Here is a 27,491-nt window from a genome sequence, read left to right on the forward strand (position 1 = left end):
TCTGTCCATAGCAGTACATTGCTTAGCTTCCATGCTGGTGCTCCTCTCTGCTTCCTCATACAAACCCACACTAAATAATCCTAACTATGCCTTTAAGTAAGCTACACTTGCATTGCTGATTTATAACATGATACATATTTGTCTGATTAGTGTAAAAATGAGACAACAGAAGAGACCTCTAGCACACCAAGATCTCCATTCATCTTCACTCACTCCCTACAGCAGCAGACGGCTTTAAAACCACACTGGGTCAACAAACAACCGATGCGGAGCGGTCACAGGCATCATAATGCCCATGACCGACCAACAACACAAGACTTTGAGCTATAAGTGCTCAGAGCAGCTAAGAGTTGTAATGACTGCAGGACCAAAAGGCTTCCAACTTCTATTTGAAAGACAGATTGGCTCCAGGGGATTAAAAGTGGATGCTTACAGGATTTTTTTTTTTTTTTAAAAAAGCAGGTTGCAGCAGGTTTTAGACTTGAGAGACCTCTGTCCTCCCTCCTCAGACATCAGCGACTGCTACGGCCACAGCCAGCAAGAACACCTTCATTTGCCACATAAGGCACAACTTGCTAAACACAACAGATGATGGAGGATATTTTACATGAACTTATTCACAAAAAAAACAGTAAAATAAAAACAATTCATTGAAATGCATCATTGTAAACAAAAGAAAAACCCAACAAAACGCATAACAGCCTACAAAGTGTTAGTTAAGTGACTAAAAACGGTCCATACACAAATGACAACCGAAAAATGTCAGAAACAAAAGAAACAAAAGCAAACAGCTAAGACACAGTAACGCCTGCATGTTTCTGCCTTCATCAGTTCCTTATCAGCACCCAGCAGACATGCAGGGTGTGCATGTGTGTGTGTGTGTGTGTGTGTGTGTGTGTGTGTGTGTGTATGTGTGTGTGTGTGAGAGAGAGAGAGAGAGACAGAGTGGGGTAACTGGGATCAACAGAGGTCCGGCTTCATCAGCTGTGATGTCAGAGCCCAGAGGTCACTGTTGGTGCAGCCCATTGGCCACAGGCTTTTAGCACTCCTGAGGCACCACCTCCATCATCTTCTGACAAAAGGCTGTGGTCGAGACTGTAACACACACGCACATGAGTGATGATTACCCACAAGTGAAAAAGCATTTCAAGAGCTCAAACGTGACAGGAGACGGACTCACAGATGCTGGACTGCAGCCACTTGGGTTTGTTCTTCCACCACACGCCGATTATGTAGACAGGGATTCCGGTGCCGATGATGCCAAAGCCGATGGCGCACTCCTTTGGAGTCTTCCAGAAAGAGACGATGATGAGGAAGAGGCAGGCCAGCACGAAACTCACCGGCAACAGGAGGTTCACCTGCAGGGAGAAGAGAGGACGATTCATGATCACAGTGCCATATTTTGGGATACAGAGTAAGCTTAGTAACTTTCTGGCACATAACCTGGATAAAGTTTCATCTTTATCTTGGAAAAGAAAATGTCCTAGCCTCCTTAACGAAAAAAAACATTGGGCTTCATGCTAAAATCTTATCTTAAATTTCTCTTAATTATTTCGTATGAAGAGCTTGTACGAACATGCTACGCTGCACCGCTCTTAACTTCAGATAACTGTAAATGATCCAGCTGTGTGTATTTGAGTGCACATGCATGATACTTGTAAATCTGCATAATTAACACGCTAAAAGTACCATATAAGGCTATACTTCCTGCCCCATCTGTGACAAAGTACTCATTCATGAAAATGGCGTCAAAGAGTAAAAAACTTTTTCCTGCTCTGTCTCTCTTTCAGATAAGGGGTCCACAGCCTGAATGTTGAAGACCTCAGGTATAAGGCCATGAATTAAGACCAAATCCCCTTAACTCCACTAAAGGTAAATCGTAATGCAACAGCAAACAACAGTTTGGAAAGACTCTTTCCTGTGTCACCATGACAACACCCTTGTGCACAAAGACAGGTCCGTTAAGACTTCAGTGTGGAAGAACTTGACCTCAATCCATCTTTTTGGATGAGCTGGAATGCCGACTTGGAGCCAGAACTTATCGCCCAACATGAGTGTTGGACCTCGCTGACGCTCTTGTGGCTGAATGGGTGCAAATCCCCTCAGCCACATCCAAAATCTGGTGGGAAGACCTCTCAGAAGAGAGAGGAGGGGGTTGTTATACCAGCAGATGAATGCCCCTAATAATCATGAGTGGTACAGTCAGGTGTCCGAATGTGAAGCAAACATGAGCTGAAGATGAATCAGACTGCTGATGTAAAGGGTGTACAGATGAACTTGTTCGTCTAATTGTGTGATTCTCCGACAGCTCTGCTTCAATCTGTTGAACAGCAGGAATGTGACAGACAAAGGAAGGAGAAAGAGTGGGTGAGTGAAAGACAGAGATGGAGGTCAGCAGAGAGACAGTGCCACCACTGTCCCAGCACAGACGCACACAGTGCCGGGCCAACAGATCTATCTGCCTGTTTCACTTCACTGCCCCAAAAGACTCCGCCTCTGACAGCGCAGCGTGCCAGTGGGCAGATGAGTAGAGTCAGGGCGGCCATCGGGCTCTAATAAGGGTTACACACAGACACACACAACATCACACGAGGAAGCTCAGACACTCACATGCGAACAAAGTGCAGGCGTGGCACAATGGTCTTCTTTGTGTTAGGATGTCCCGCAGCTACTGGTCTATCAGGAGGCTGAGCGCTCTTCCTTTTCTATGAACACACACACAAACACACACACTCCGACCCAGCAGGCCTCGACACCAGCTGACAAGCATCCAGCTTCTATTCTGTCCGTTAATCTGCGATCAGTCTCTATTCATCTGAGCTCTGCTCAATGGACCTTTGTTGGGCGCATAAAACAAAGAAGAAACATTTCCTTCTGCCAAAGCTAACTCGAGTGGGAGTCCATGGTGACAAAGACCAAGTGAGACTTTCATGTCCGCTTGTCTCCCACTGTCTCATCATCAGAAAGTGGAGGTGGGGGGGGGGGGGGGGGGGGACTAAAACAAAAAACAAAAACAAAAAACGAGTCGCATCCATGTGCCAGTCCTGCCTTTGTCTTATGTTCTGACTGTCTGGATGCATCATGTCTGGCTCACCTTGATTGGTCGCTCCAGCTCTGGCTTCTTGTAACGGAGCCACATCATCCCCAAGATCGCCATGGCGATGCAGAGCCAGTTGAAGAAGCTGAAGAAGTTTATGACGGAGAAAATGTCGTTGGAGAAGGCGTACAGCAGGGTCATCAAGCACTGGAGAGAGTGAGAGAGAAGGAGCAATGTTTTCTTTTTATTTTCATATTTCATATAATGTGCTTTGATTGGCATTGAGAGAACTTTAAAAATAAAATGGCAAGTTTCAATAGCCGAGAGTTTGATCTTTTAAAATATATTTTCCAGCATAATTGAAGAGTAAAAATCTAAACCTCCTCAAAGTACACTTTTGTCCAAATTCTCAAGAATGAGTCATTTATTTGATTTGCTTAGAGGGATGCTTTTGATTTTTTGAAGTTGTTGTATGAGGTTCTTATTACCAGTGTATTACTCAAAGTAGATGTGAAGCAGCAGGAATACCAGTGCAGGAAGCTGAGCAAGTATTGTTGTGGACAGGGTCAGCTGCAAAACCTAAAATAATCAATATCTGTTTAAAGGTGAGATATGCTATTTTGGACAAAGATTGTTTGTCTGAACTCAACAATCAAACAAATCCTCCTTCAGTGGTCCCTCAGAAGATTCACTGTCCCTTTCGCTCCCGCTCTCCCTCCCATTTGTGCAGTGCATCAGTACAAACGCGACCTGTCACTGATTGGCTGGAATAGTGTTGTGTGGTTCAGTGTGAGCCACCGTTTGTTTACCATTTACAGAGTCAAGGCTGTGTAGAAACATCAGATTTTTTTTTCAGCGAACACAGAACAGGAAGTGCAAGGACTGTGAGGAGGGATTTGCAGAATTTCAGTAAAAAAAAAAAAGGTGTACTGGATTAGAATAGCACATCCCTTTAAGTGTACACTATATTTACAATATTTTCTCATTTCCCATGCTGTCAGACAGCCAGAAATATCATTCTCTTCACAGACAACCAGACTCCATTACCTCACCTCATAGAACACGGTCTACATTGGAGCCTGGTTAATCTGGTTTATATAACATTGGATTCCTGCTTGAAAATATAAAAAAGGTTAAAAAAGTTTAAGTGGCTAAAATACGGTTTTGCTGCTGACTCTGTCCACAGATGCATGTCTCATAGGTGTGCCGACCGCCATCTATTGAACACTAACCTCATTCAGCCCCTACTTCAAATAATCCGTACTATCCCTTTAATCTACTCAGTAAGATATCTGTGTTTTAGTGCACAGTGAGTTTGAAAATAAGAGGACATACAGTGAATATAAGGGAGGGCAGCGGGGTCAGCAGGGTGGGGTGGATCATTGACAGCAGAGTGGGCAGGTGACCCTCCCGGGAACCCACAAAGAATAACCTGAGAGGGAAGGAGAGATGTGGATACTGAGTGTGAGCAGATGAATGACTCCAGGTAATGCATGTTGTTCCCATGATGACAAGACTCTACATGTTAATGCAAGAGTTTTTGAGCTGTCACTGTTTCCCTGTGTGTGTCTGTTACCTGGATGATGTGAACAGAGAACCGTTGACTGATCCAAAGCAGGACAGACCGACAAACACTGGGATGATCCACGCCATCGGACCCAAGTGGGCGTTACCAAAATCCTGCAGGACGAAGACACAAAGAGTACATGTGATAATAAGCCCAGTAAAGCAGCAAAGTGGGTCCAGTCACACCACAAACTGACAGAGTGAAACATAGTGATGCCTCACATGGCTGGTAGGTGAGCCACTGTAGCTGGCAAGCTAACGCTAGTAGTGATGGTTTATGGCTTTTTGAAAGGAGTCGGATCTTATGGCTGCATTCCTTTTCAAGACCCGTTTAAACAATCGAACAAAAAGAACAACGTGTCCAAGAATTTCACATGGGTGGACTTGGTTTGGCAGCTCTAAATTAGCAGACCTATTGTCAAGTCATCTGTGCTGTAAACTTTACTCAAGGTGATGCCTTATCACTCTGCTTTGATACTGAATATGTTACTTTGAATTCACCCTCTGTATGAAATGTTGCTTTACCTTGAATGCAATTAATGCTATACTTTATATCATTACACTTACACTTAAACAAAATTGCAGATCACCAAACACAAAGAAAAATCTCTTCTGGGAACAAGAGCCAAGCAGTAGGGATGATAATAAATAAATTAATATCTCAGTTAGAGGAGGAAAAAACAAACAAACAAGAAAATGCGAAAAGGTTAAATGAGGAAAATAATAGCTAGAACTGTACTTAGACAAAAAACACAAAAAAGGGGAAAAAAACTAGAATAACCTAATAGAATGACTAGAATAAAGACAGAATGGCAATTAAAAAAGGTAAAAATGGCCCAAAGTAAATGCACAAATAGCCAAAATGACACAGGCCTTACACTTTATTTATGTTGTATATTGGCACAATTAGATAAAAAGTAAAATGAACTTTTGTGTGAAATACATTTTAGTGCAAATTATAGATAAATAATTATCAAATTAACATTTTACACAAGAAAGTTTTTTAAGAATAAAAAGAAAGAATAATACAGTGAAGCAGCTTATCAAAATAATGCTTTGGGTGAAAGGCCCATACTACAGATCTTCTGACCATCAGCCCCCCCACCGCCTGCTTTTAACCTGACAAATGATTGGTCACAGAACAACATTCAGTCAGTGCATGGATGGAGTGCGCGTGGCCGGTGAGCAGCTGGCAGGCCAGGAACTCTCACACACACGGTCAGTCACAAAAGCTCATTTTATTTTCAAGATTGTGCATCATTTTATTCAGTGAAGACTTATGGCTTAAGACCTACGTTACCATGACAACAACCAGTGCCACCAACTGAGCAGTAGCACCCAACAAAAAAAAAAAAAAAAGAGGAGAATGTGGCTCATAATTTGTGGTTTGCCAACATTGTTATGGAGAGAGCATTGATTTATTTGCATCATTTATTTTTATGTCTTTTTTGGAGACTTTTGACAGTCCCCCCAATGGTGGGATTAACACAGATTTTGTTTTGTCTTTCTAAGGTAAATGTCCTGCAACTGCTGAATTCCTCCAGGGGACACATATTTTCTGCTGGGGTTAAAGGAGCTGAGCAGTTGGATATTTACCCAGAAGTCACTGTGCTACAGTCCTACTTAAGATAGTCAAGAACTAAACAGCTTTGTGCAACAGATGAATTTAGACATCTCTCAGAAGTCTGACTATCTGTTATATCTAAGCCATAGTCAAAGTCTAACTTTGTAAAACAAGTCTTAACTCTGTTGGGGAATATTTTAATAATGATTCATATTCTATAAGTAGAGCATATCCAGAGGTTTGATTTCGTCTTCTGATCAGTGATGTACCATGAGCACATTTATGATCTTTGGGTCTTGGCAAACAGTTCAAAGTGTGTGCACTCACCACAGCCACAGCCTTGGAGTCGATCATCTGCTCAGGAGAGAGGGTGGTGAAATATGCCAGGTTGGTCAGGACGTACACTGCCGTCACTATGGGCAGAGAGATGATGATGGCACGAGGAAGGTTTCTGAGGAAGACACACAGGCATTTCTTAGATTAAAACCACAGACAATCATTTCTCTACAAACAAATCTGTATGTTGTCAGAAAACCATACAAGTCACTCATTAATACTCACTTGTAAGGCTCAATCATCTCCTCAGTGACAAAATTCAAGTAGTTCCTGTAAGCAGAGATCAGAGGTAGTCAAGTAGTCAATAGTCAATTTATGTAGCAAAAAGAGATTTAACTCTTTTGTATAAAACTCTAAATGCTGAAGGATGACAGAATTACAAAAAACTCTCCTTGATTTAGACAAACATAGCCATGTGCTACAGAAGAAAGACAAGAAAGACTGAGTTTATTGATCTTGGGGGAGTAAATTCACAGCATAGTTACAAACAAGGAAGTAGGCTGAGTGATAATTCAATATTCTGGTTAATGGACATTCACTGGAGTTTTATCTTGAAGCTAAGAGGATATTATTACAAAATTTTGTAGTACAAAGTAATTATCCACTGTTCCACCGTTCCACTCTGCGGGGACACTAACAAATCATTAGGGATCCACAATAAATATCAGGGCCAATAAATGACTGTCCAATAATGGGACATTTCTATTCTATCCATCCATTATCTATACCTGCTTTTCCTTTTCCAAGGTGTGATGTTTATTGTAACTTCACAGTTCATCACCAGTGGTGACAAACGATGGCAGCGAGGAGCTGCCCTGCTACATACAAAACCCTGACTGAGAATCAGGTCGTCCGAAAGTGACTTATGCTGCTTGTGAGACATCATCGGAGGTCTGAATTTCCCAGTTGAGATTTCCAACTTTCGGGCTCTAAGTGTTTCAGGTGCACAACACTAACAGTAAACAAAAAATATGGCAAGTAGACGGGTTTCATTCCCACGTGTGCGCACAATTGGATGCTCAGCAGCGCAGCCTCCTTGCATAAATGACTTAGAGGAGGAGCGCCAGATGCCATTATTTTTCTTTTCTTCTGACACTTATTAACATCGGCCACATATTTCTCCTTGCAGAACAGGTTTTACTCTATGATGGCATCATTCTAGGCTTCCATTGGTGCTGCCATTGTTCTGTGAGGTCAGATGACTGCTTCTCCACAAGTAGGATCTCTGACTTTGAGTGACCTTTCATTACACTTTTCTAGCAAGATGTTGGAAATTTTGGAGGTCCAAGTTGTCTGGAACACAACATTGGCACTCCACAAACATGTGGTGTGAGACAGGAGTGAGGCGACCACCATCCAGCAGTGATAGTAAATACTCTTTAATAATAATGATGATAAAATAATAATTCAGTATATGACAAATATTGTACTGTATTTTAGTATATTATAATACACATAATAGATACACACATTATATACACTGCAACATTCACACCCACAGCACTATCTGGCTGTTACTCCTGACATGTGACCAATCAATCAGCACTGAATGCTGTGTTACAGACAGGCTGCAGGCTGCTCCTGTGAGTGACAGCTGTGTGTCAGAGGGAAAGCGCGAGCAGACATCGCCAAAGTTACAATAAACATCACAGCCGTGTGATCTATTTCTGTAACAAGCACATCCAGTTTCTGACTGATTGTTTACAATGAAAGTGCCCCGAAATCATGGTCGGATTTCACTTGATGGAGGAGAAAGTGACAGCTTTTAAAATCAGTCGCTCTTACTTTAGTCTTTAGTCTGCAGATCACATGCGGGCTGAACCGTGGCAGGTGATCCTTACAAGGACCAGACTAACTGCGATCAGTTGCACCCCTAGATTGTAGCTTTGCACCACTGGCTCCTCAGCCAAGCACATATACCAAATGTCTGAACCTGCAGTTCCTCTCATACTGAATAGAATTACTATTGCAGCAGCAGACCGTTAGTTGTGCAGAACTAGCTTGTCTCAGGACAGTCTAAACCCAGCTTACACTCCCATTTAGAGGGTGAACATCCCAACGCCTCGTTAATTCTGCCTTGCAAGGACAAGAAGAACCAACATCGACGGATCAAAAGGTAACACTGCTATGAACGCTTGACTGCCACAAGCCAGTTATCCTTGTGGTAACTTTTATGACATCTCCTGCTTAAAACCCAAAAATTCAGAAGGCTCATGAGGCCCCACTTTCAACTGAAAATCAAGATCACACGAGTTTTTGCCCTTCTGCTCCACTGGACGTTTCTGTCCTCCCTGCACTCACTGTAGGACACCTGTGCAACCATTGGACTGTACTGCCCCAGTCAAACTGCCACTGTCCCCAGACAGCACCCGGTGAGAGAGGCAAATATATATTATAATTCAAATTACAGCTGATAAATATCAGCTGTGATAATAATAATAATAATAATAATAATAATAATAATAATAATAATAATAATAATAATAATAATAAAAAAGCAAGTGCACTTTAAAAGCCAAAATATATTTAAGTGTTTTTGATTAACTTTACTAGCACATAAATAAACATCTGAAGAGTCTAAGCCGTTCTTTGTTTTTTTTGTCATAGCAATGTCAGTTAGATTTGTTTCTGTCCAAGCTGCAGAATAGTAAATCATCCATCTTTGCTCACTACATCTTAACTGTTGTTACCCTCAGGTATGTATAAACTACAGGTTATATGAACTTGAGCAGCATCTCCTACAAATTACGTAATGTTAATTCGTTTGATCACCAGTTGATCATCCAACTGGATGATGAACAGGAACTTGCAACCTGATCACTCAGGTAGGTCGATGCATGAACTCACCAGCCACCGTAGGCAAACAGACCACTGTAGAGTGCCAGGCCAATGCTGCCAAACTCATATTTGGACCCCTCAAAGGAATTTTCTGGAAGAAGAGCGTCTGTGCCACCTGGAGAACAAGGACAAAGAAATGGGTTAAGTTTTTTTTTTTTTTTTTTTTTTTTAAAAGGCCCAAATCCGTCTGTCTGCATTATTTCTCTGCAGGCAAAGTACCAGCCAGTCTGGAGAACCTGAAATGTGGAACAATAAATGAAACAATGATCTGTATTTGCCCCCCATACCCTAACACAGACCAAACAGCCTTTGGAGGGAGGCAGGGAGCTTAAATCTGTCTCAGTATGCGGATCAGTGAAAGACTGTAGAAAGTAGTGGAGTTAAGAGAGGCTGAGGCGGTCAATAAGTGACCCTGGCCGCGGATCACCTGAGGCGTGGACGGCTCGCACAGCAGACAGACAGAAGAGCGACAGATGGAGAAAAGTTGGTGGGTTGTTGCCTTGCTCAAGGGCAGGGAAACAATAGTTGGGGGAATGTTTTACATAAAGTGACCAGCCGTCATGAGGATTTATTCTGACCTCTGCTGGTTTGAGGGGATCTGGGCCACATTCCTGATGGAGCTGCTCCCGACAACACGCACACGCATTCTCAGACACGGCGACGGTTGCTAAACCAACAGCCTGGGGTAGTGTTGGTACTGGGAGGGTTAGCTCTAAGCCAGGGCGCAGCGTGGGAAACGCCCGATTACTGCCCCACTTACAAACAAACAGATGTATGACCCCAACACTCCAACTGGTTAGTTCTGCCCTACATACGAGCCTGACACATAGGGTTCAGTTTCGTTTCAAAAATTAGTACCAATACCAGCAAACTTAAACTGATACCAGTGGAGTACTTCATTCGATACATTTTTTCGAAGGTTCTTCTTAATGAAGGGCAATTGTGCGGCTTAAATACCTTTAAGGTATTGAGATCTGATACCCAGCCCTGCACAATGGGAGCTGTGCTGAGGTCTCTGTGTCCCGGCCTGTACCATTTCTGAGCTCATGTCTTCAGCCGAGGTTACCAGTGGTTGTTTCATATAAAGGAACCACAGAAAAGCAGAAAATTCTCACAACTGCAAAGCTGGAACCAATGAACAAATGTATTGTTGCTCGAAACAAACTGACTTACCAAAACAGCTGTTGACCAATTTCCTAACAATCGACTAAATGTTTCAGCTCTACTTAAATCTTTGTCTCTAAAAACTTACCCTGACCAGTGCAGAATTAAGTAAATCTACAGTTGGCCTAAGCACGATCCTGTCAGCAACACGTTACGTATAGTTGATCCTCTTTCTTAATTCAGGTTATTATGACTGATATTGTAATTGCAATATGATTTGAGACATTAGAGGATATTAGCATTTTTAAATCATTATTCTCATTTTCATTGAAAAGCATTTTAAAATGATAATGGTGTTGTTGTTTTTTTGCAGGGATCTGTATAAAACAAAGATGTTTTCTGAAGTCTGTAGAATACAAAGTGTGGGCCAGGACACCTCTACAGGGTCCTCTTCCATGGATTCTACATGTTGCATCGCCATGTATCTTCAGAAGTCCAGAATGGATAAACCGAACACTGGCTGTAGATATGAGTAGAGCTGAAACGATCAATCAATTATTAATCGAAGACAAAAATTCAAAACTCTCTGATTTCAGCTTCTTAAATGCAAATATTTTTTTGGTGTCTTTAATCCTCTCTGACAGTTAACTGAATATTTTTGGGTTGTGAGTAAAACAAGATATTTGAGGATGTCATTTTAGGCTTTGATTGACATTTACACTGATAAGTATAACTAGAAAGATTTTTTACTTTTAAAAAGTTGAGAATTTCTTCGGGCTGATGGTTTGAAAATGTAACAACTTGTTTGTTTGTTTTGTTTTGTTTTCTCTGGGTCCATGGACAAAAAAAGGACTGTTCACCCCTATTCATTGAAACAATGTATGGACACTGAAGGGATGCCAAAACTCATGGACTGCTTCTTAAAGACATTAATGGCCTTGGCATGTAACATGCTTATGTACTGTACGACTAACTGTTAAAAGAAAATGAAAAGAAGTTAAAAAAAAAAAAAAAAAAGTTGAGGAATTGATGGGTATCGATTCAGATTTCCTAAACCGATTTGATTCTGATTCAATTTAATATCAATTTTGCTTGGATATGAAAGATATTTTCAGATAACTAATGCTGTGAATTGTACAAGGAACCCTCTAACCTGGTGCATTGTTAAAAATATTAATGTTTACATTAAGAATTGACCCCAAAGTTACATTAATCATGTACTTTTTTTATTAAACATGACCTCACCAACACAATAAAATTAGCAAAATCTCACGCCACAAGATCTTGTGCTACAACAACTCACTAGACTGACGAGGTTAAAACTGCAGGCTGTGAGATCAATTTTGCGATTTTATGAATCGATATTGGATTAGGCAAAGGAAAATTGATTAATTGGATTAATCAGTTTTTCAGTCCTAATCGATGCACACACTAAGATCTCATGCGACCTTTACAGCTTCTCACGGTGGTAAAGTCTGAATCATCCCTGACTCTTTCTTCAACCCTTCTTCTGCCCTGCTGTTATTTTGTGCGATAAGGACTCTGTGTCAGAAACTTTGTAGTAGACAAACACAAACATGTTTGGTTTTACAATCTGCCATTCACAGTTTGATTCCTTCTTCTGTGATTCACCCATCGCTTTCCGCCACGCTGGTCAGGAAACACTCCGAGCTGCAATCAGCTGGTCACAGCTGATACCAGGGCCAGGCAGTGAAACCGAGACACACACACACACACAATGAAATATGCATGCAGCACACACTTAGAGTGCACACATATCAACAAAGACTGAATGAAAGCTAGTTTCTTCCTCTGGTAAGCGAGTTTAAATGAGGCCTGGTTTATTATCAGTGACAAGAAAGATTTAAAAAGTACAATGAGTGTATTTATTCAGGCCTCACTGGTTTGGTCCTTTTTGAGAAATTAGCTTATTCATTTTATTCCCAAGAGTTAGATGAGAATATCAATACCACCCTCCTGTCCGTGGGATAAGTGTAACACTACAGCCACCATCTGATTATCCTAGCTTAGCATTAACTCTTGACAACAAGTAACTCCCTCCAAAACCACAGACCGCCATTTTTATCTTTCTGCTTGTGTACAAATCAAGCAAACACTATTCATTTTGCTAATACAGAATCTTAAGAGCCTCTAGAAAGGTTTTTTTTATAACCACTGCTAGTTGTTTCTCCTGCCTCCAAGCCTTATGCTAAGCTAGACTAATCACATGGTGGTTGTAGCTTCAATCTTATCATGCAGACATGAGATTGGTATCAATCTTCTCATTGAACTCTGAAATAAAATGACTAAGCACAATTTCCGAACATTGTTTAACTATTCTTTAAAAAAAAATCTCTAAAAACCTAAATTGTCATCTGATCACTTATGTTTTCAGTTTTGACATCTTTATAAGAACAGTCACTGCCTCAATCCTAAAAACAAACGTGAAAGTAGAGATGTATGATGTTGATTATATTGATAATTAGCTGCTTCTCATGACCAATACTGATAAGATAATTGATAATTTCACATTTTGGTATTTTGCTAGGGCTGAAGAATATGGTAAAAAAAAAAAAGTTAGATTATTATATATATTATTATATTATGATTTTATTATATTATTATATTATTTTGGCTGAAACTATGATTGCAATACACAGTACAATTAACAGGAATGATCATTTTTGCATTATAATTTTCATCTTTCCTATTGAAATTGTGATAATGTGACATTTGCTGGGGTCTGTACCAAACAAAAGGTTTTCTTCTATCTGAAGAACAAGATTTTTAGGTCATGACATCTTTGCAGCATTACAGTACCTCATTATAAAGCTCTTTCTCTTTTCTTACATGTTTTTCCTTTTTCCTCAAAAATAAATGCAATTTGGTTCTGGTTCTGCAATTTCGATGTTGCACTTGTACATATTGTGATTTTGATAAGATTGCAATTAACTGTGCAGTCCTAGTTTATGCACATCTGAGTGGAAGAAAGGCTGATGAGTTTAAGTGAAGACTCTTTTTTCTAGTGAAGTTTATCAAAAGCTTCACATATACACTTTGGCTTTTGTGGAACATTTTAGAATGAAATACTTTGATATAATCTGTCAAATCTGATATTATTAATGTCAGTATTTATTGAGTATAACGTCATTACCAAAATAATAAATAGAATAGATAGATTAGACTTCCAATTATCAGCTGATAAATGATCATGCATCGTTTGTGAAAGTCATTATCTGTGAACTACAGAGAGAATACCTGTATGGAAATAACGGAATCAGATTGAATTGGATTTTTCAGAGAGCTGCTGATTCCACTATAGACTGTTTGAGCTGTGCAGGGTAAATATCTGTCTGATAATATCGATTGATCTGTCTGGCTCTCACAGAAACGTGGAGAGAGCAGAACCTGAATAAAAATCACATGTACCGTTTTAAGGACAAGACTAAATCTTCCCAATCAAACAATTTAGTTTTTCTTTGTAGCTTTGTAATTGGATGCACTGAACTAAACAGGATTATCTGCTGCCCTGATTCACACTTGACAAAGGAGTCTTCATGTTTCTCTTCAACAGAACAGTTATTGGGTGGACATGGTGAATTTGGATAAGAAACTGGCTTGATGTGATGAACTAAGCTCACTCTAATCAGCAAATCTAGTATATTTACATTTTCTACAGTTAAATCATCTTCTGTGCAATATGTTTTTAAAACTATGTCATCACTGTGAAACTTTTGCTGCTTGTACTCTGTGTAATCTAATCTGTTTCTACTAGACTTTACAAGGAAACACTAGTTACATTATATTCTCGTAATTTAATGCTACACGTGTGTTACAACATGTGTGCAATTATCAATATACACCCAAATATCTGTCCATATATCCAACCATTTTCCCATAATTGTCAAAGTGAAAGGTGCATATAGGTTTGAGTGTATAGTTTGTTAAAATTTATACTTTATATTTGTATTTTATCTTGTATTTTATCTTTAGATAGGTAGTATCTGATCACTTTTTGAGCTGCTTTTACTTAATTTTAACTATCTTATCTTATGTAAGGCTGTTTGGGTGCATACTTGGCTGTGACCGAGTTTTCAATCTAAAGAGGCAATGGATCAGGTGAAGGCAAAGGCATCGCATGGATTAGCTCTACTCTTCCTTAAGACTGAGATGAATGGAGTTCTCCATGTTTCACACACAATTACGCTAAGAGGTCTGCTTTGGAACTTTCCCCACTGCACAAACATCCACCGCCTCGAGCAGCAGAACTCTGCTGTTGTGAGAACCAGCCGTGCAAAACCACTTCAAGATGACACGAGGACATAAAATACCAGACTGCCTGAGAAACTGTGTGTGTGTGTGTGTTTTATTAGATAAAACATGTTAGTACTGGAGAGATGACAAGTTTAGAAGACAAGTTTTTGTGGTCGGTCAATATGAGATCAGTCTCAGTGAGTGTTTCTCTTCTTAACAGTGTTGGCTGGTGTCAGATTGAGGAAGGAGGGATTTTCTGCAGCTAATCAGATTACACTGGTCTCTAATCTGAGACACCAGCAGACTCTGACCTTATGAGCCACACAGCTCATGAACACTTACACATACTGACAGGACAAATAGGCTGCGTTATAATGGATCAGGATGAGCAGAGCAGAGTGCCTGTGGTGTCAGTGTGGTTCATCTTTACCAAACACTGTGGTGATTAGATGGAAACTGCTGCATTTCTACATGATCTCACAAAATAAGAGACTGAGCGTTTACACCCACATTCTCAGTTTTCCTTCCGTGATAGTGGTATTAAGTTTCAATTCTTTCTACTGAATAGTAACTTAATCAGAGTGCCTCCCTGCAATGTAAGTTTCACTTGTTATTGTTTTACTAAAAAACTATTTGTTAAAAAATTATTGGACTGTTTCTTTAACTAGGGTTCCAAATATGAATCTATTTCAAAATTACAATTCCAAAGGAATCATGTAGAAATTTTAATATTGTTCCTGCCTGCCTCATTAATATTTAAATATCTTATTTAATCATAATCCTGAAAAATAAACACATAAAGTACATTAGGATAATAGCACAGGTGGCATATTTTTAAGTTAGCCTAATTTCCCGAATGTTTAATAGACTCCATGTCAGATCCCTGATCATTATTGTTAAAGCAAACAGAAAGTATAAAACAGCTGAAGAACATCATTAGATAACGCATGGCGTAAAGTTATTAGCAGCAGTGCAGATCTATCTTAAGTGACTTCTACTAACAGTAACACATCACACTTGATATTCCTGATTGGTGCTGACAGAAAGTCGACAGGACGATGCTGCCGCCTCACCGCTGCTGCTGCTGCTGCTGCAGGAGGTCAGATCGCTCGGTGCTTCACTTCCAGCACTCGTGCGGAGCAGTTTGTCCTGCTATGATAAGTCATGTGCAGTTTTGCGGAGCGTACAGAGGACAATACCATCGCATCTCTGTCTAAAATACTTCCACACACAAGATGAGCGAGGCTTGCTTTCTGCAGCTTGTTCTCCGCAGCCACGCAGCCCGTCTTTGTTTATCTGAGACACCTCAGATTATGTGGATTTAGACAGTTATTAGAAGCACTTTGACAGAAAAGATTTAAGGATGCAGTGAGACTACATGTGATTTTAGAAAAGCTCACATTTGAAATAGCACTTAGTAAAGGACTAGAATTACAAATGAGTAGAATTACTCCTCAGGCTCCAGATACACACCTAAACAGTAATTAGACAGGCAGGGTTTGCATTCAGTTTATGTGGATTAAGATGACTCAAAGAACAAGAGGCGAATATGGCTCAATTTCCTGAACTGAGCGAGGATTTTTGAATAGATAAAATTACTACCAACTCGTCATATCAGTCACTTTGGGTTTTAGACATCAGGAAGCTGTAAAGTAAATTTTAATTTATCAGTTTCATGAAAATGTATAAGTCCATTTTCTTTAGTGTGGAAGTGGCTAAGACTTGCAAAAAAGGTCACAGAATAATTTTACTGCTTAATTAGACTGCTTTGTCCACTGCAGTGGGGCTGCAACTAACAATTATTTTCATTATGAATTAACCTGTCAGTTATTTCCTGGATTAATCCATTATTAATCAATTCATGGTTTGGACCATAAAATGCCAGAAAATGTTCAACTATAGACTGAAGAAACATTATTTTCATGTTTTCATACATCAACATGGAGTTACAGAAGAAAGCCAATGACAGATGGACCGACAGCAAAGTCCAGGATGTTGTTGTAAAGATGCACACAAAGATTATGTGCAAAAACAGCTGTCACTGGACTAATTGGCCTAATTTTTGTGGGTCTTTAAACACCAACAGGCTGAAGAAACCTTTAAGATCCTTGAAAAGTAGTTCTGGGGACTAAAAGTTCCAGGAACTTAGCGTGAAAAGTAACTTTGTGTCTTCAAAGGAACTTTTTCACAAAGCTGACCCAAACTTCAGACAAACAGCTATAACTAATGTACAGACACAACTGCACTGCATCTATCAGGAGGTCATCATCTATTTGATGGGACAGTGCTCCATACATACACTGCAGGAAGTTTTCTCTGGGGTCCCTGTGCTACTGATCTCTGCCAGGGAAAAACAGCTTCCAGTAAACCACATAGTCTCTCTCTCCACCACTTCCACTCTCTCATTTTCTCTCTCTGTATGATGTAAACCTCTCTCTTTCATCTCCACCTTCCCTCATTCCAGCCCAACTCCAAACCTCCTCCACTGGTTCATTCCAGTCGAGGTCCTGTTTTCCCACCAATCAGCTGATCTGTCCTGACCTGTGACCTCTACACAAACAGGCAGCCTGTACCTTCATCTGCTATACATGTGAACATACAGATGCAGTCTGTATGTTCAGACTCACAAGTGAACAACTAAAAAGTCAGTTCTTCAGGGTGATGTGATAGAAGTAGCAAAAATAGGCAGTGTGGAGATCTGAGCAACTTTGACAAGGGCTATATTGTCACAGTTAGAAGACTGGGTCTGAGCATCTCAAAAAACATGGCAGGTTGTGTGGGGTGTTTCTGGTATGCAGTGGTTAGTACATAAGAAAGGTGGCCCAAGGAAGGACAACCAGCGACAGGTCATGGGTGGTCAAGGCTCACTGATGCACGCTGTGAGTGAAGGCTAGCCTGTCTAGTCCGATCCCACAGAAGAGTTACTGTGGCACAAACTGCTGAAAAAGTTCATGCTGGGCCTTGATAGAAAGCTGTCAGAAGACACAGTGCATCACAGCTTGGTACATATGGGGCTGCATAGCCACAGACTCATCAGGGTGCCCATGCTGACCCCTGTCCACTGCCGAAAAGTGAAGACTTAGACATTGGAGCAATAGAAGACTTGACTTGGCCTCCAAATTCCCCAAGCCACAATCTGATCGGGTATTTCTAGGATGTGCTGGGACAGCAAGTCAGATCCATGGAGGCCTTACCTCGCAACTTGGAGGACTTAAAAGGATCTGCTGCTAACGTCTTGGTATCAGCCACCACTGTACACCTTCAGATGTCTCAGCAGGTCAGAGCTGTTTTGGCAACATTAAGCAGGTGGTTTTAATGTTGTGGTTGATCAGTGTATGTTTAGTAGATGACATCATAAAGAGTCAGTTGGCTAAAAAAAATAAAAACTCACAAATATTCCAACACTTTTCAAGACAGCAATTGAATTGCACTGACAACACACCAGTCTGCAAACCAATCAATCGTAAGACCTTTGGTTCAGTCCTTGGGTCAGACCTTTATTAAATGGCCCTTAGATGTTTCCAGCTTCAAACTGTAGGTTTGGTGCTGCAGTTTGAGTTAAACTGAGACTGTCAAGAGAGCTGTTTTTCAAAGCTGAACCGGACAGCCAGGCTGGGGTTCATGTCAGGTGGGAGGTCAAAGGGTAAGAGGTCACAGTCCTCCAGACAGAGGCAACGCACAGCTGGACTAAGCAGACATGTCAGTGGTGTGGTCAGCTGCTCTCCACAGTTAGCTCTCAGTCTGTGTGAGCTCCGCTTCAGTTTGAACTCAGTGACATTGCACCCTTTTCCCCCTTAAAAAGGTGTCTCTAAAAACAACAACTTATTTTGCAACTGAGTAAAAATCTGACAAAGTGTCAATGTCCAGCTATTAATCTGTAACACAGTTTGCTTTGTGATTACATCTGATCTGCAGGACTCAGCCTGTGCCTCATTCTGACTCATTCACATTCAACACATGTGCCTGCTGACTTCCCTTTTAGTGGGTTTCCCCCTCTAATTTTCTTCACTCAGCAGATCACAGGTTCACTCTGATCTAATGTGCCGCTGTTTGCCTGGTGTCTCTCCAGAGGGGCACAGGCAGCTGACGGCCTCACTGCAGACAGGAAGAGAGCCAGCCATAGGAGCACAGCAGGGCTTGGCAGCAGACACACACACACACAGCAAGGGGGACAGCTATAAGCCCACAGTTAGTTAGCTGGTAGAACATTTCTGTCATTGGAAAGGAAGCAGAGAAGGTATTATGCCACCTTCAATATTTAGGATTATGAACCATAGTAATTTCTATGACATGAACCCAATGAACCCCAAAGTCTTGGTCAAGAGTTGGACTGTCTTCCTCTAGGGGGCAGAGTTTGATCCCCCGAGTTCATTTCCTGTCTGTATTAGTCTAAAATAGCTCTTCAGTATACCTTCAATGGGCTGATGGCTTGTAGTGAATGGGACACCAGTTCTTGCATGTTTGTGTGACTCAGACATCTTGTGACTCATAAGTAGAGGTCCAAATAAAAAGAGCCACATCACTTTACAATATCCTGTGGTTTCGGCCTGACTCCAGGAAGCACCAGCTCCACTGCTTCCACAGGCTCACCGCCTGCATGGCACAAAAGACAGCAGAGCTGGCTGAAATTAACTTTGGCCAGAAAGGGACTGCAGCGCTGGAATTTGATCAGATACAACCACAGACTGTGTAAGAAGCAATACCATCAGCCATTGTCCTGCCTGAAATTTGGCTTGCAAACAAAACAGGTGGTTTTCAGTTACTTTTTCTGTACCAGCACTATGTGCAGGTTGTTAATAAAAAAAAATTTAAATTGTCCTAACTTGTATGCCGCAGGCTTTTTTCTTTTCACCTTGGTATTAAGAAATTGTACTGAATATACTTTATTTACAGCAGTATTGTATCACCATTTATAATTGTGGTTTTGTGACAACTCTAATATAAAGAAACAGAACTGCTCAAGTCAAATTTAAAACCACTTCCTGTTTCAGGTCGGGTGACACACACCGCATCACTAAAGATGGCACGCTCCCTGCATACGTTACCACATCCACTGAGTGTGTGCTGTTCTGTGTGTATTAGACCAACTCTTATTTTACTGCCATCTGCATAAACATACGTTTTTCAAGGCGCATTCATCCTTCAGGGTGTGTACTTGTGTCTGCCTATATCCTGGTCAGAACTTTTCATTTTTCATCAGGAGTTTTGTTATATTCTGAACTGAACATTTCAAGAGAATATATTAACAAATCCAATGTCAAGTCTAAAGCTTTGATTGTGCTGTCAAGGGTGATGTGACTCACTTTACCACTAAACTGATTTTAAATCACATTATAATGGATTTAAAAGGTAAATTATATATTATTTCTGAAGACCTATTTCAGTGGTTTTATTCAATTTTAATTAAATTATTACATTTTATTCTTTTCAGAGTTTTTGAAGTGGGGTTGTATGAAGTACTTATCCACAGTCAGTGTGTTACCCACAGTAGATGGCAGTCGGTACACAAACTAACCTTTCCCTGCTGTTTGCCAGCAAGGTAACGTGGTTAAAATATCCTAAATATAGTAAATAAAAATCTGAGCTATCTGAGCCTTTTGACTTGCTCTCTAAAGCATTGTGCAACCAACAAAATACTGTTTGTGGATTTAATAGTAATATGCTGATAAGTGGCATACTGATTACTTTGCCAGCGTACAAAAAACCAAGACAATAAATTATATTTAGGTGCAACATTAATATTTTCTTATATTACTATAAATCACAAAGCAAATGCTCAGTTATATATAAAATTATAAAACATCCCAAACAATGAACTGTGTTGTATTGTTATGCATTATACAAAACTAAACTCAACATGTGTTAAAATCTGTTTAAAAAAAAAAGTTTTAAGTGACATCTTGCTTCAAATTGATAATTTGGACAACAAAAATTGAATGATGATGTCATTAGGGCCGCAACCAATGGCGGCTGATCAACAGAGGGCGCCGCCCCACCTCACCCTACATCTTAAAACTTCAGTGAAGAAGACTTAATTACTTTAAAATATATACTGTACATTTCTTTAGATGAGCAGTGAAAATATTGTGTAGTTAGTGAGTAAAATGTATAATCTGCACTAAAATGTGCTGTTAAAAATGTTTTAGGATGTTCAAAGTTAGGGATAGCAATTTTTTGGCCCATTTACTCTCGTTATAAGTTGCACATGCGCAGTCTGATCCTCTCAATACAAGAGATAGGAGCTTGGTGGGGCACAGAACCTGCTGGTTTACACATGACACATGGTTTACACATACTGAGTTTAGCACATCAGCTGCTACAATGGAGTCATTAAATCCATGAAGTCACTTTAAACAACGTGTTTTGAGAGAAGAACGTTAGAAGAGAAGCTGAGAGTTAAAGAACCTGATCAGCCGACATCATAAAGCAACAATCAGAGGAAGATGATCAACTCTCTGTGGAGAACATGAGACAGTGGAACTCAGCCTCACACTGAGACCAGGTGATCTTCAGACAGGTGAGCAGCTGGATGAAGTATTCACATTCTGTACTGCAGTAAACACACCAATACCACACTGTAAAAATACTCCACTACAAGTCCCGCAGTTAAAATCTTACTTGAATAAAAGTATGTAAACATTATCAGCTGTTATCAGTATGAAAAGTAAAAGTACCCACTGTGCAGTAAAATGTTCCCTGTCAGTATCTAGTAACTGTACCTGTCAGGTAAATGTAAAAAAAGTTAAGTCGAACTATAAAGTAGTAAAATATGGATTTGAAACCAGATTTAGCTAAAGTACTTGAGTAAATGTACTTAGTTACATTCCCCCACTGGAGATGACAGAAGCTGAATGTGTGGTGTCGGTCTTTTACAAACTTTTAAATAGTTGCTGTTTTGTTGGCAATTTTTAAATTGTTAATTTATTAAATCTTGTTGTTTTCTAATAGGTTTTAGTGTGTTTATAATTTTCTTCTGTTGTCTGAAGGTTTGTGGTATCAGATTTCTTTCATACTTATTAAGATACTTTCTGCTTATTTTAGTCTTTCAGCATAAATTGTAAAATAAAATATAATTATTATAAAGGATTTGCACAAACTGAAGTACCTTAACTTACCTTAACTAAGTAAGTTCCATTAGATTATAAAGCATGTTCATTTAGTTCTGTAAATAAAGGCCCTTTTCGTACATTAAAATACACTGGTGTGATACCTTAAGATGTTTGCCTGATTTTCGCTATATATTTTTGTCTTTAATTTGTCAAAAGATTAAGAAAAATGTTCATCACAACTTACCAGAAACCAAAGTGAAATCTTTAAATTGTATATCTTTTCCAAAACCCAAAAATTCTTTTTTTTTTTTTTTTTTTTACTGTCATTAAGGACAAAGATCATTTCAAACTTGAAACTTAAAAATGTTTTATTCATTTGACCTCTTGAAGCCCACCTTCATGGCCCACACTTTGGGAATCACTAGACTAACTGATCAATCAATTAATTAATCATTGCAGCTCTAGATGTCGTGTTAAATTCATATCATCAGATATGATTCTGCTGGTGAGTATTTTTTTTTATTCTGTCTGTGATTCAACAATTTAAGTTGTTCAGTCATTTCTCTTACTTTAGTGCTAATAATAATCCTGTGTGTCATATACTGTAGAACTGTAGGAAGGTGTGGTACTTGTGGTAAGGTAAGGGGCTATTAAAGACATCATGGCCCTCGGGTGGGGCCACTAAAACCCCTGCAACAACAGGAAGCCTGTGTGTTTGTGTACAGTATGTACTGTCGGGGTGTGTAAGCTCGTGCGCCGTACCTTGGCCAATCTTGACGAAACCGATGATGATGATGAGTCCGAGTGCGAGGAGCTTGGCCGCGGCGAAGAAGTCCTGCACTCTGGTGGCCGCCTTCACACTGTAGCAGTTCACAAACGTCAACAAGACTGCAGAGAGACGGAGGGACAAAGACAGAGTGAGATGGATAGAATGCAAGTGGTGGTATCTTTATGTGCTCTATGATGTGGCTCCACTGGTTTCTGTTATCAATCACTTAAACCATGTGACTCAAAATGTTCTCACACCTACACCACCGCAGCATCTCCACTCATCTACTGAGTACTGTGGCACAAACAGTTTCATATTGGGAACATGAAGAACTAATTTTTCTGCGGATGTTTTTGATGTAAAAATAGCTTTAACAATGTTTCCCTCAAGAACTCTCTTTAATTTTCTACTCAGATTTGATGTAGTGTGTGTGCGTGTGTGTGTATTTGTGGCTCTCGAAGCAGGGTGGGAGCTGTGCAACTATTCACAGAGACGGTAAACAAATTCTTGAGGGAATGAAATCCTTCGCACCATACCCCTCCATTTTTTACCTACACGTGTACAGTGCTGGTAACCACCCCCTCCTACACGCACACTCAAAGGCTTGTTGAAGCGGCCCCTAGCTCTGGAGCCCATTAAAAGTGATTAACTAAAGCAGCAGGTCCCTTCAGAGCTCCTAAATCAGGTCGGGGCCACAACAGAAGGACGAGACCAAGCACAATGAGGCTCTGTGTTAAAGGGACCTAGACAAAGAGAGGGAGAGCCTGAATACTGTGCATGGCTGCTGGACACACAAATTCACACATGTGTGCACAATACTCAGATATGTAGGTGTTTACATGTATGCACAAACACATGCACACAGAAACACACTGATTTCAATTAGACTAATTCCCACAGTAACAGGTCAAACAGAACAATAACTTGCACCAATTAGACCTAGGAGCTATGGATTTGTGTGTGTGTGTGTGTGTGTGTGTGTGTGTGTGTGTGTGTGTGTGTGTGTGTGTAGATTTGGCTCTCAGCCCCACAGTGACCCTGACCACCCCACTACAGGCATGCACACACACACACACACACACACACACACACACACAGATAAGTGAGCCTCTAGTTTGGTCCACAGCTTTGTCATGTGGTCTCAGTCAGGATTTAGACTTCAGTCAATCTGAAGATTAGGTACTGGGGCACCACACATACACACACAAACTCACACTCACACAGGCACACTCACACACACACACATACATACATACAGACATACATTCTTCCATGTGTAATCATGTATTCAGATAGAGATAGTGCAAGAGGCAAAAGGGGGGGAACACTTGTTGTGTGTTGGTGTCACAGAAAACAACCAGGCTGGTGCCAACCGGCTGAAGCTGCTAATAAGCCAATTGTTAATCTTGTTAAGCCTTCAGTCAATGTGTGTGTGTGAAACACACTAAAGTTGACAACTATCGACTGTAAAGCTAATGTCAGCAGGCTACAACACACTCACTGACCCTAAATACAGCATCATAGTTGACTGCTGTGAGTCAACTGAATGTACCTGTTTTGATTTTAGGCATTTTAATATCTTACACATACAATATATTAGTAATGATATAATAGGGTTGGGCAATATATCGATATTGTATTGTATCGTGATATGAGGCTAGATATCATGATAGATTTTGGATATCGTTGTATTGTGATATGGCATAAAAGTGTCTGCATTAAGGTAACATGATATTATTGTCTGGCTGTTTTATTATTTGCCTTTACCCAATTAGTAATTGGTATATATATATTTTTTTTTTATAAGAAATCCCATTTGGTAATATTTTGTGAAGGCACCAAACATCCTTACAAGACTTTCACAATATCAATGGATTTGGTCAAAAATATTGCGCTATCATGATAGCTTTTTCAGCTATACGATTTTCTTTTTTTGAGTAAACATCTCATTGGCGTTGGGGTTGTGTATTGGCAAGAATCTGGTGATACAAAACGTATCATGATACAGGTGCTATGTTTCGATATATCCTTCAAGTAGATGTTATATTGCTTTTTTAATCTAATTGTAAGAAAACCCATTGTATAAAGAACACATCACCATATGTATTGAGTTGAAAAGTCTACTTTTTATGCAATCAGAACAGAGAAAATAGGTGGTGTAAGGTTATCCTCAAATTTAGAGCTAAGACAGATGCAACATGATATTTTAGTAGCCTATACCAGTGGTTTCCAAACTGGTTTCCTTAACACAAAATCCTCTCAAATTGTGGGTCTGTGTTCTAATGTGCTTGTTTAGTGGAGGTCCTTGTCATAACAAAAGAACCACGTCTCACACGTTCGTTTCTTTTTCATTTTTGTCAATATCTCATTTACACAGTTATCATCGAATTTAGAATTAAGAAAGAAGGCAACTCAAACTGATACCCTATGATAGTAAAGCTAGACAGATATATTGGTCTGCCAATATTATCAGCCAACACTGGCCTATCACAGCTATATCCACCTAGATCAGTGTTAGCATGCATGATGAAAACTTGAAAACTTTTTTTGTGATGGAACACAATTAATTTAAACTAAGCTTATTCTAAATTAAGCCAAGATTTTTAATTTAAAGTTTTATAGGCAGAGCATTGTATATTTGATATTTTTTCTTCATTCAAGTTTAATATAGCCATATGTATTGTTCTGTGTTTATGTTTACATTCACTTATATCTATTTATAAAATTTAAAATATTAAACATATGTTACTTTGAACAATAAAGTTCATTGTTAAACTGTATATGCTACCTCCATTCTTTGATAAGCACATTTAAGGGATCACTAATAGCATTAACAGCCCCTGTTTGGTCCTACTGTGGTCTCAAGTAACACACTAATAAAACACAAATAATTAATAGGATATAAGTAATAGGATACAGGGTTTCCCTTGCTGAATTAGATTTCACCTATTAAACACATTATAGTTTAGACTATATTCTAATACATTTTATTTCATATTTAGAACACTGTGGCCTTTCTATTCTGTCAAATCTAGAAAATGTGACATGTTGACATATTTAGGCCTCTGTAGTCAAGCCGTATTCACTGAAAATAAATTAACATAAAATAAATAAGTAAATAAATTACAACACGTATAAGTGCACTTAGTGGCCATACATTGTTTCTAAATTGGGTCGCGAGCATCCTTCATCATCACGGAGCTGATGTAATCACGCTGCAATTTTGCATTTGAAGCTGGGCGCGTGTATTTATGTGTGCGGATGTGTACTGTACCTCACCTGCATCACACGTGGTCGGTAACGTATCAAACCGACGCTACTCATGTAAACTCTGTGCATGTGTGTGTGTGTGTGAGGTGAGTCTGTGTCCCCTCAGCCATACGGGTGTGAGCTCATTCAGGCACACAAACACACACAGGAAGTCTAACTTAGTACCACTGGTACAACTCAGCACAAACAACAACAACACAACACCGCCTGAAGTTGCATCATCCCGGCATCATGGCTCGGCTCGGTACTCACGGATGCAGAGGCAGGCCACCAGCTTGGCCCCGACCTCGGGCACCTGGCACACGGGAAAGATGGGCTTGAGGAGGTAGGTGGCGAAAACGTAGGCGACGATGTACTGCGAGGACGGTCGGATGATGAGCAACTCGATCCAGAGTTTGAGGAAAGCCGGCAGGGAGCCGTACACATCCAGGATGTAGGCATAGTCCCCGCCGGACTTGCTGATGGTGGTCCCCAGCTCGGCGTAGCAGAGGGCTCCCACCGTGGAGAAGACCCCGCACACCGCCCACACTATCAGGGACAGCCCCACCGAGCCGGCCTCCTTCACCACGCCGGTCGGTGTGACGAAGATGCCCGAGCCGATGATGGTGCCCACGATGATGGCCACGCCGTTCACCAGGGTGATGGTCCTCTTCAGGGCGACCCCTTCCTCTCCTCCGGCGCTCTTGGCGTCGCCTCCCGGTGTTCCGTCCTGGTTGGAGTCCTCCTTGTCCCCACCGCTGCCCGGAGACAGCATCCTCTCCGTGACCTGTTTGTCCTCCTCCTTGTCTGCCGAAGAATTTGAGTTTCTCTTTTTCAACCCCGACATGGTTGTCTTAGTTTCCTCTTTCTTTTTCCTCAATCGGGGGGCACGAAGCTTCCCACTTTGCCGCCTCTGTCCCTCTGTCTCTGGGCTGTCCTGTCTCTGTTAGGTCCCGGCGTGGTCTGATGCCAGTCGGGCTCAGCCACGAGGAGTCCTCGGTGTGTCTGCTGTGTGAGTCAGAGCAGCGTGCTTTCTCCTCTCTCTACTCTGACAGCGTACAAAGAAAGTGTACAAACTGGCATGATGGCCCTCCTCTCCTCCGTCAAGACCAGCCCCTGCTTCTCTTACCTCAGTGTCTCCTCTGTATTAATGCCTGCTGCATCACTTCTGTGTGTTTGCGCCCTCTAGCGGTGCTCGCAGGTCCTACTTCTCTCCTCTACACTTCCTCATACCACTCCTCCCGTCTGTTCTGGGTTTGAGGGACCATATGCCCCCACATGGTGGACTCCATCCCGGTCTACATAGCATCATCTCTGCCTTAAACTGCAAGGAAATACCTGTAATACAGCACAGGAGCAATAATCACGAAACAGTGGAATCTATACCATTTTCCAGCCAGGCGCCCGAACCAGCTGGACCGGTTTTTATAGTGTTGTAATCTCAGACAGAGACTCTGAAAATAGCCTGAGGGGAGTTGAACGCCATTCCAGGAACGTGGCTTTAAAACATCTTGTGTCGTTTTACATCCGGCTGATCTTCTTTAAAGCATTGCACAGCCCTATTTGTGTTTAGAAACCTGTCAGAAGTGAAGTGGAGGGTGTTGCCGAGTGTTTTTAAGGAATGTAAAGTTTTCATATGCAGCTAATATCACTTTGTATCCCCCCTAGATTGAAAACTGCTTATTAATATGGTAATTCCAGTATTTATGTAGCACTCTTTTTTCT

General features: G+C 40.6%; 1 protein-coding gene across 1 annotated transcript; it reads right to left on the bottom strand.

The window, feature by feature from the left end:
- Positions 1 to 455: 455 nt before the first annotated feature.
- On the bottom strand, positions 456 to 27,284 carry slc7a5 (solute carrier family 7 member 5). The gene is made up of 10 exons (XM_084733295.1): positions 26,040 to 27,284; positions 22,511 to 22,636; positions 9,351 to 9,456; positions 6,729 to 6,773; positions 6,495 to 6,618; positions 4,614 to 4,717; positions 4,373 to 4,469; positions 3,095 to 3,244; positions 1,181 to 1,358; positions 456 to 1,095 (listed from the first exon to the last, which is right to left on the bottom strand). Exons 1-10 carry the CDS (start codon positions 26,611 to 26,613, stop codon positions 1,040 to 1,042), a joined length of 1,560 nt encoding a protein of 519 aa, XP_084589421.1. The 5' UTR covers positions 26,614 to 27,284; the 3' UTR covers positions 456 to 1,039.
- Between the last annotated feature and the right edge of the window lie 207 nt (positions 27,285 to 27,491).

This window comes from Lutjanus erythropterus, chromosome 13 (genome assembly GCF_056507025.1).
Source record: "Lutjanus erythropterus isolate fLutEry1 chromosome 13, fLutEry1.hap2, whole genome shotgun sequence".
Classification (NCBI taxonomy): domain Eukaryota; kingdom Metazoa; phylum Chordata; class Actinopteri; order Lutjaniformes; family Lutjanidae; genus Lutjanus; species Lutjanus erythropterus.

What these genes read in the sequence shown, in the direction of transcription:
- slc7a5 (XM_084733295.1), bottom strand. Translation starts at nt 26,613, where the DNA reads ATGTCGGGGTTGAAAAAGAGAAACTCAAATTCTTCGGCAGACAAGGAG. An exon ending in GAGATGATTGAGCCTTACAA is followed by an intron (nt 6,619 to 6,728) that starts GTGAGTATTAAT and finishes TGTCTTCCTCAG; the next exon opens with AAACCTTCCTCGTGCCATCA. An exon ending in AGCTGGAGCGACCAATCAAG is followed by an intron (nt 1,359 to 3,094) that starts GTGAGCCAGACA and finishes TTCTCCCTGCAG; the next exon opens with GTGAACCTCCTGTTGCCGGT.